Raw genomic sequence first — 9,792 nt, 5'->3', positions numbered from 1 at the left:
CTATGTGCCTGAAAGATTTGGTCCCTACTTTGGTCAGCCTGAATGTGGATTGATTGATGGTGTATGGATAGTATCTCAAAAACGTGTGCATACATGTGTCCATGGATACAGATATTTTATAAATGGATAAATGGATGCCACGTGGATACGTTAAGGTGCCTCGACTGAGCGTGCGTAAATCACATAATTTGATTATCCATGACTCGCAAACGGTAAGAGACAAAACAATGACTTCGTATTATACTTTACACTTGAATCATAACTGTTTAGTAAATAACACAAATGCAAAGACAAATGTCCAAGACTCATCCACATTATATCTCCTCCCCGTTCACTTATAATCTATACTCTAAAAATTCGCCGTCTTGGATTAAATAACCGATCTTTTGAACCAATCAATACTCTCTATTTTGTTCACAAAACGCCAACAGATATGTGCACACTTTTAAGATGGTCATCTATAATAGTAACTCGCATTTGAGCATGCTTAAATGTGTTTTCTCTCTTCTACAATTATGACGCCCAATAAGCATGGGTGATATTTGAGACCTACTCCACAGCTTTGCCTATTGTGTTATATTGAAGCAAGCTCACCCTTTTTCATTGCCACTCATCTCTCCAATATCGGAACAAGCCCTCTGTCTCGCTCCGCCATGCAGCCTCTCCATGTATGCGTCTTTGGCTCCAAAATCTACAAAATGCGGACAGTTTACACAACTGTTCTATTGCCAACCGGTTCTAAGCAACTTCCCAGCAGCAGATGTCTGCGATCACCTAACCAAATAACCCACCAAACTATTGGTCTCTAGTCCCAACATATTTACATAATACCCCATGTGATCTTCATCATCGACATGTGATCTCCACTATACTTAACACACACAATTGTTATACTATATCCCCACACACAAATAAATAGTCAACTTGTTTATAGCAGCAAAAAGTGCGTTAATGCCAAAAATTTTATAGCATTTGTACAACATAAATCCAAAATAAAAAAAAGAATAAAAAGACAAGTACAACAAACTTATGAAATCTTCTCAACTTTCTCTTCATCTATCGAATAAAAACCCTCAAAATTTTAAAACAAAAACATTTTAGCAGTGAACACAAACTAACAGTATACACATTTTAGAAACGAATCGTCTAAGAACACAAGTACTAAAGGGTGGTGGTACAAAGGTTTTCACTGTCCTTTTTGTTTTACCTAGGACGGCTGTCGTGTTATTTCATCATTGCACCAAACCCGCAAAATGGTTTTGTCCCATTAGGAGATAGATGTTTGTCATTTGTTTGTTATACCCATGAAATAATCCAAACTCTTGTGTTTATCTAGATTGCTAGATTTTTTAATGCATTTAACGGTATAATTTCAACTGAACCATTTTCGTGGTGAGTTTGTTTGGAATCTTTGTTTGAAGCATGAGTGGAGCTACGCCTGCCTTCAAAGTAGGTTGAGTATGGAAAATATTCCGCACATCGGAGTTTCCATTCTGCAAAATAAAATATATATATATATATATATATACACAAGTTATACTAGATTAATAATATTTAGCATATGAAATTAAATTTTAATTCAAAAAAAAATTAACAGCATATAAAATAAATATTACAGCTATTACAGATTTAACCTCCATTCTCCAATATTAGCTCATTATCCCATAATTGATCAGTAATTGCATTATGAATTTATGATGATGAATTTTGTCTTTAATTTACTATATAAACAAATCAGTTTGTGGTTTATATCAAACGGGTCAAATAAAAAGTAGAAGAGAAACACGTCAAACATAAAAAGTAGCTAAAAGAACAGATCAAATGGACTAAAAGTCAACTGAAGCTTATTTTTTATGTATACGGCTCTTTGTAATCGTAGTTTTAGATTATTATTATTATTATTATTGAATTAATAATCAACACATTAATGATCACCGTAGAAATTGACAACTTTTTGGTGGTCAACTAAGCAAACTCTGGCGTGAACTAAACCCAATTAAATTAAAGCACTTAAAATTTCATGGGCATTACTCAATAAGAAAGATATGAGGAAAATGATAACAAACTTACTTGTTGCAGCATCATTATCATTAAAGACAGTCCCCAGTATTTTGTGAACTGCAACACAGTCTTTCAGCTTCCATTCTCTAACCGATCCGATTGATCCATTACTGATTCAAAAACAAAGCATCCAAGACGTTAGCCATTCTATCAAACTAACTGAAGAAAAAACAATCAAATTAAAGTGAAACACACATGCACTCATACCTAGACGCAAAGTTATTGGCTGATTCTTCTATCAATTTAACCGCGTCACCCTTCTTTCCTTCTAAACAATAAATCATCTCAGCTACTGCTGCTCTGTGCAACAATGAATCTGCATTGCCACCAAGGCAATCATCTTAGATGTAGAACAATGATCATAAATGAGGGACCCATATTAACAAGAGTATAACCGGCAGCATAATGTAAAAAATAATATTACCTTTATGTTGCTCGAGAAAAACAGTATTTGCTTCAATCAAAGATTTACCATGCAACTGACTAAAATAGAAGAACAAAGATTAGATTAGCATTAACTAAAGAAACAAGCCAGCATATGTTTCTAACTCAGAAGATAATATCAACAATTTATCTTTTAAGCATCTAAACTTAAGGCCACTTAAGCAACATCCTATCAATCTGTCATGCCACTGGTTTGGTAGAAGCTAAGTTCTAAATTAAACATATTAGAAAAAGTAACTGAACCAGTTTTTCTCAATGATGAGGTAACCTTCAGGAAATAATTTCAACAAAATAAGCCAAATCAGAACTTCAATATTATCTATGTTTATGAAATCTATAATCTTTAAAATCAATTTCATATACTTTGACACCATAGAAATAACCTGAAAGTTGGTCGCTCTGCTTCTAAGACACAAGAAATAAGTTTTTCACCATCAGTGGTAGGAGCTGGCATTGATGCAACTTCATGGAAAAATCTTATCTGTAAAAATAAAATAAAAAAATATAAAACCATTGATCATGAACAAAGAAAGCCATGTTCACTACTTTCTTATTGAGAAATGATGAGACCAAAGTAAGAAATAAAAATGAAACTGGCAGCAATTAGATGATGTGTATGCAAATTATCAACTTAATCTGCTTAACACAAAAACTAAACTTGCATACCAAACATTTATGAGCATCTGGGTTTTCAGGATCCATTCGTTGTAGCTGCTTCAGAGCCTGATAAAGAAAAGGGCAGTCAAGTTATCAGAAATATCAAATAAATCAAACTTTTAACTTACCTCTTCTGATAAAAAAATAGCTTCCAAAGGTAAATAGAAGTTAAGTTATTAATCTAATCTTATTTGATAGACTCTTCATCGCTTTAATGTTTAGTTTTTTTAATTAAATTATGCATTAACTAGAAGTACAGTTGGAGCAATTTCACATATATATATTCACAGTTTAATAGTATCGTGTTTACGCTATCGATGTACAGACTATAATACAAATTTCCCAATAAAAAGATAGAAGTATTTACTTATAACAGTGTAAATCACTGAATACAAATTATTCACAGTAATAAACAATAATGTTTTTTGTATTCTTTATTCAGTGACACAGGGTGTTATATGTAACTGATTTTATTTTATTTAATATGAAACGAGTAGATATTAAAATAATACCAAAACCATCTGTTTGTCATTAAGGCTTCCAAGAAAGCATCATGGACAGAAATAAACTTACCTGCAATGCTAGCAAAATCTTTTTCTTTCTCATATTTACTTCAAAAGAAAGCAAATGTGTTTCCAAGAAATCAGATGAATGTTTCTGCAGTAACTTCAGATACTTTCCAGCTTCTATTAAAGGATCTTCAGTCTTAACATTTAGAAAAAAAAAAACAAAAGTCATGTTTAATTCTTATACGACCAAACAACTCTCAATAGATACATACAGGATTAAAAAAACAAAATATAAAAATTAATGAACGCATCACGAAATGTGCACCTGCAAGAGTTTCTCTCCATGTGGATCCGGGTCAACTGGTTTGACCTGTCGTTTCCCAGATTTTGAAACACCACCAGCATTTGCTTCCTCATTTTTCACTTCTGCCTCCTATAAGAATTAAAGAAAAGAGTAAAAATAAGATTTACATAAATGACAAAACCAAAACATTGTATTTGACTATATGTAGCCCTAAACTTAATACCTTTTTAGCTTGTGCTTCAGCCTTCCTCTGTTTCTGCCTCAATTTTTTCTTTTGAGCAGCAGGTAATTTCGCGAGTTCATCTTCTTCTTCTGTTGATGACTTTGAAGGAGAATCATACAGCTTGATGTAGCATCTGTATCAGTAATTAAGAATAAGAAAACCAACATGTAAAAGGGATATAAGAGAGAGAAAACAATAAATGAGAATAATGTCTTAATTAATACTTTATAGCTCCAATTGCTGCTTTCCTAAAGTAAGCATGTGCATGAAGCCGATCTTGAAACCTTAACATTTCGATATAGGAACGCAGGGTCATTTTTCTTAAACAATAAGAATGGAAGTCAAATTGGTCTTCTGTGATGTCCGCATAATGTTTCTCCACAGCTAAGAAATTTTTTAAAGCGCGCCCAAGGTCACCCTGACGGATGTAACTTTCTCCACAAGCAATTTCATACCTATAAATGAAGATAAGTTAAAGATGTTAAAAAAAGTTTTATGGATAACTATTAAGATTATAGCAGACACCAACCACATGCATTGCATGTCATGAAGATTATTGTGCTGATCTCCATCTTTTGTGAACAATACAGCTGTCTTTTCGGCAAGTGGAACCTATAAACGAAAGTAAATTTGGTAAATCAAACATCATAAACAAAACATATCAGGTTAAAGAAACATATCATTTGGTGCTATCAACCTGATCAGCTTGCAACATTCTTTTGGCACATTGGCTATTTACATATCGATCAGCAAGATCCATGCACCTAGCTTCATCTGCCAGCTCAGCAGCGGCCACAAAGTCCCCACCATGTTTTAATATTTTGCTCTGTGAATAAAATAAACTTCACTATTATAAGCCTCGTAAATTAACCTTCATTCAAACTGTAAACAAAATGAAAAAAAAGATAGTATAAACAAACCTTAACAGAGTATAAATCAATGACAGTTGGAGTGTGTTGCAAAGCCTCATCAATTTTAGCAAGAGCAACATCATACAGGCCAAGTCTGTCATAATGCTACACAAGCAAAACTATCTTAAAATGAGCAGCAAAAAAAAATTAATAAAAAATATTCATGAAATGAGGACAAACTTGAGCCAAATAAAACAAGGTCCACATGAGTGTCGAAGGGGGCTCTTTGTCCGATCTACATATTAAATCCAACACATTCATTTAGTGGTAATAAAAAATGTAAAGAAATTGTAGTTATTACATATACTATATACACAAGCCACAATTACCTTCCAGGGTATCCACCAGTGGTTTTAATTGATTCCTCCAACTCAAGGAGTAACTTTTCAAGAATATTAGCCTGTAAAAAAAGGGTAGAGATTTATCATAGTAAAAAAGAATTCATGAAGTTAGATGTTCCAGAAGTTTCGAGATGGTAGCATGCACAAACCTTGCCAGGATGATCATATAGAGGAGAAAGATCAGAGAAAAGTGAAGGGACTCCCTACATTTTACATTACTAAAATTGTTAGTTGCCATTTATCAAAAAGAAAAGAAAAATAAAATAAAATTGTATGCACCTTTGTTAGGAGTGGCCTAATATAATTATCTGCTGCATCTCGAAACTTTACATCCTCCAGAAAATCTAACGGGATTCTCTGAAAACAAAGTGTCACGCTTTAGATAATGAAAAGATATACAGTTCGAATAAAATATTAAGAATTTCGCGCTGTATGATGTATATCACCTTAACAGCAGAAGACCAAGTGTATTGCTGCCCAAGAGACTTGTACAACGACTCCAACTGGTCAATTTCATCAAAAGAATATTGACCACTTTTTGAATATAGTCCAACACACTTTTGCAATCCTTCATAGTATCTAACAAAACAAGAGCCCAATTAATATCATTATTTTTTCCCCTCACGGTAAGGCTTCAAACACTGAAACTATAAAATAAGTAAAACATTTTTACCTGTAGTTGTCAGGATTCATTGATAACAGAATTCTATATAGCTTTTCACCTTCTTCAAGGCAATTAAGCTTCATAAGAAGAGAAGCCTCCATTTCCTTGTAGGATAATTTATCAACCTATGATAATATTTGCAGAAGGTAATAAATTAGACCACTTTTTCATTTATATGATTCAAAAGAAAAGAAACATTGAAGTGATAACATACTATCTTTAATTCTTTCTTGTGTAATTCCAGAAGGGCTTTCTCAAGCAATCCACATTCCACTAACAAAGATACCTAAAGGACGAAAAATGCAAACAAAAAATGTATTATGCACATAAATATGTATTCCATGTTTAACTGCTCAATTGCCTGAAGATATACATCACTAATGTTTTGACATGCATATTAGTACTAACTAACTCAGTAAACTAGTTATGTGTAAGGCAAGTTATTATGGTGTTGACTAATACAAATATTACCTTGTATAACAGCATTTCACCATGCTCACATCGTTCACTATCTGGAGGATAATTGTCTTCAAGAGTCCCTTCATATGCTTCAAGAATGTCAATTGCTTTCGATGCACTAGCAAAAGAACATGACGGATCAATATGAAATTATAATATTTTGAATGTCATATATGTATGATTGTGTGGGAAGAATAAAATTGTGATTGTAGATTTGTGGGCCCTGTTCACTTGATGAGCGTAATAATTAATAGGGCAAGTGCATATATGTTACAATCTAAAGTCAAGATTTCGTATTTGCCCCTCTATATTTCATAATACTATATTTCCCTTTAAAGACCCTAAAAGCTCATAATTACTCAATTCATAGTAAATAAACTTAAACCAGTTACTCCTAAGTTATAACAAACTATTTTCACATAGAAAGAACGAAAAGAATACTATGCATTGAATAATTCACAGTAATAGTGTTGTTTTCCAATTCATTTATTCTGTTAAACATGTTGTACAAGTACTAAATTATATTATATATAGTTGTTTACTATGAAAAAGGTAAATATGAGACTTAGTGTTATGAAAAGTAAATGTCACATCATAAGGTAAACACAAAAGTTTGAACTTTTATAAGGGCAAAGATGAAACAAATCTCAATGAAACCTAGGCAAATTCACACTATCATAGTAAAATAAGGATAACAGAAAGTTAAGGAATATAACCAAATATCACATTTACTTTGAGTTCAGATGCTGAGAAACTGCAAAACCAATCCAATTCATTCGATGACTTGGTTTCAGTGTCAGCAACTGTTGTCTAGTTTCAACAAAACCAGCCAAGTCTCGCATTTGTGCCTGCAAGTGGAGAATATGATTAAAACATGGTATACATTAATTACATGAGAATATGAAATCGACCAATCAAAATGTAGCCTTCTCTTAAGAGTTAAACAGTATAAACTATAAAAGTCCTACTAGATACTAATTCATAATCAGAAAACAAATTCATCTTAATCACTTTACAACAATAAAATGCCAGCTCTAACTCTACCCAGTTGAATTCACTCTTAATCACTGTATGAATTTAGCTTTTAGGGTTTTAAATCACATTTAGAATTTTACATGTTTGACTTAAACCTCAACATCACTAAATCTCTCTTAGAACAACAAAAGCTCAAAATATAACTAATGCAGCTATAGTATAAACCCCAAAGATATATACATAGTAAGGCAATTCCCTACAGAATAATTCCAACTTTAAAACAGGGCATTACATAATTTACCTAAACAATAAATGTCAACAGAAAATATTCAATATCACATCTTCCAAATCCTTAAACTATGAAGTGTCAACAGTCTCCATATCAGTATGCAGACTCATAACAACTCCAAACAAGAATAATACTTATGTAAAGAAGAGTTACGTGGTGATATGATACGAGTGTTACAAAAGTAAGCATATCTACCTGCAATAATGATAGGTCCCTCAGTATTTCAATGTTATCTGGATCTATCCTCAATGCATTCCGGTAACATTTTATTGCCTCCCTATACTCTCTATCTGAACGATAGAGAAGACCATACACGTGCCAGCAAACATGGCTTTTCAAATCATTCTGCAATAAAATAAGATATTGTAAAATCCATATCATACCACAAAAGTTGCACCTACAAAAATATATTTAGTGACAGAAAGAAGAAAAAAAATCTCTAACCTTTAATCCCAATCGTACTAGCTCGTATGCCTCTGGCTTACGATCCATACAGTTCAATGTTAATCCTTTCATCGAAAGAGTTTCTAGAATCAAAAGTATCATGAACGAAAGAATTTTAATAAACAGAAGACATAAAAAAAACATAACTACTCTGCCTATAGGCTCGTGATTCTATTTTGTGAAAGTGATGTGTTTGTACATATTCTACCGACGAGCAATGATGCAACAGTTCAAGATAACCAAGTTAAAATATCATAAGCAGCCTCTAGCTTTAGTATGTAACATATATAAATAAAACAGAAACAAGAGTGCAGCATTGTTTAGGAACAGCAGAATGTAACTTTTACCATATTGACTAAGAGTCTAAGACAAGTATCATCAAGGCTAACAACTAAAATTTGCATTAGCTAATAAATAACTTGTAAGAAACCAACCTCCATGATTTGGAAACTTCTTCAGTATAGCATCTGCAGCCTTCAGCCCCTTCTTGTACTGTTTTGTTTCATACGATTTCTGCCAAACATATAATCATTTCATTAGCAAACCACTTTAACAGTCAGAGAAACGACAATGACGAATGTTCTATAACGATAACGACAGTTTAATTAGCTATTGTATAAGTCATATCCCTACTGAAAATTAAAAGTCACATGTCAAATTGCATGAACAGTAACAATAATATTATTACTTAATTTCACGGGAATAACAAAGTGTTAATAAGTACTAAAACTACACCGTGAATGCCACAATCAACGAGGTACACAAAAGCTAGGGTTTCTAATGAAACAATAAATCGATGCAGTAATTAAATAAATCCATACGGAATGAAGAACTTACGACAATTAGCTTGAAGAGATTGGCTTCTTTTGGAGGAAGCGAAGCGCCCATTGTTGTAGATTAAATTAACGTTTATATAGAGATAAAGCAGAAGTAGAACACACAGCGGTATGTTTGATGTTCAGTTAGGTCACTGTAGATAGATGAGAAGAGTGGTGGTGGCGTGGCGTCTATCTGCTGCAACCCTACTACTACTCATAGGGTGAAGGAGACACAACGAAGGTTTGTGAGTCTTGAAAAACTACGAGGGGTGTGTTTGTAACTATACCATGCTCGGTCGGTTTGGAACTGGTTAAAACTTACTCAATTGTAAATCGGTTTTGGTTCAATTTTTGGTGTGATAAGATGTAGCATTAGCTTGGTGGCAACGGTGTCTCTCCCAAAGGGTTATAATTTGTAAGTAATAACATTTGTTGGATACTAGAAAGCAGTGTTCTCGTCATTTTTATGGCATACATTTGTTGGATTCAAACCTAGGACCTTCAAGGAGGAAAGCTTTATGGCAAAACCCTTTAACTGACCACCTGGAGGCTGGAAGAACCCACGATGACTAATTTTATACTTACTAAAGGCATTACTCCATAACTTGCATAAAAGATCGACACAAAACAAAGAAGTAATACTTTATAAAGTCGGCTTATCTCGTTGTTTATGAAGGTAACAAGATAATTGTC

At 33.1% G+C, this 9,792-nt stretch overlaps 1 protein-coding gene across 1 annotated transcript; it reads right to left on the bottom strand.

Annotated features, from left to right (window-relative positions):
- Positions 1-825: 825 nt before the first annotated feature.
- LOC143588828 (N-terminal acetyltransferase A complex auxiliary subunit NAA15-like) lies at positions 826-9,301 on the bottom strand. The gene is made up of 26 exons (XM_077069742.1): positions 9,119-9,301; positions 8,716-8,794; positions 8,282-8,364; positions 8,033-8,182; positions 7,306-7,421; positions 6,586-6,691; positions 6,329-6,400; positions 6,124-6,239; positions 5,897-6,029; positions 5,730-5,807; positions 5,600-5,653; positions 5,439-5,509; positions 5,290-5,344; positions 5,119-5,214; positions 4,896-5,024; positions 4,728-4,810; positions 4,423-4,653; positions 4,199-4,331; positions 3,997-4,104; positions 3,736-3,867; positions 3,172-3,228; positions 2,889-2,986; positions 2,486-2,544; positions 2,269-2,377; positions 2,071-2,171; positions 826-1,493 (listed from the first exon to the last, which is right to left on the bottom strand). The coding sequence occupies exons 1-26, from the start codon at positions 9,167-9,169 to the stop codon at positions 1,333-1,335; spliced, it is 2,661 nt and encodes an 886-aa protein (XP_076925857.1). The 5' UTR covers positions 9,170-9,301; the 3' UTR covers positions 826-1,332.
- Positions 9,302-9,792: the final 491 nt, after the last annotated feature.

The sequence above is a fragment of the Bidens hawaiensis genome, unplaced genomic scaffold, assembly GCF_021521415.1.
Source record: "Bidens hawaiensis isolate Kalapana, Puna unplaced genomic scaffold, B.hawaiensis_p1.1 tig00036798_1, whole genome shotgun sequence".
NCBI classification, from domain to species: Eukaryota; Viridiplantae; Streptophyta; class Magnoliopsida; order Asterales; family Asteraceae; genus Bidens; species Bidens hawaiensis.
This window is presented reverse-complemented; position numbering and strand designations above follow the sequence as displayed.

What these genes read in the sequence shown, in the direction of transcription:
- LOC143588828 (XM_077069742.1), bottom strand. Translation starts at nt 9,169, where the DNA reads ATGGGCGCTTCGCTTCCTCCAAAAGAAGCCAATCTCTTCAAGCTAATT. An exon ending in ATCTCTTCAAGCTAATTGTC is followed by an intron (nt 8,795 to 9,118) that starts GTAAGTTCTTCA and finishes TATGTTTGGCAG; the next exon opens with AAATCGTATGAAACAAAACA. An exon ending in TGATAATGATGCTGCAACAA is followed by an intron (nt 1,494 to 2,070) that starts GTAAGTTTGTTA and finishes TTTATTTTGCAG; the next exon opens with AATGGAAACTCCGATGTGCG.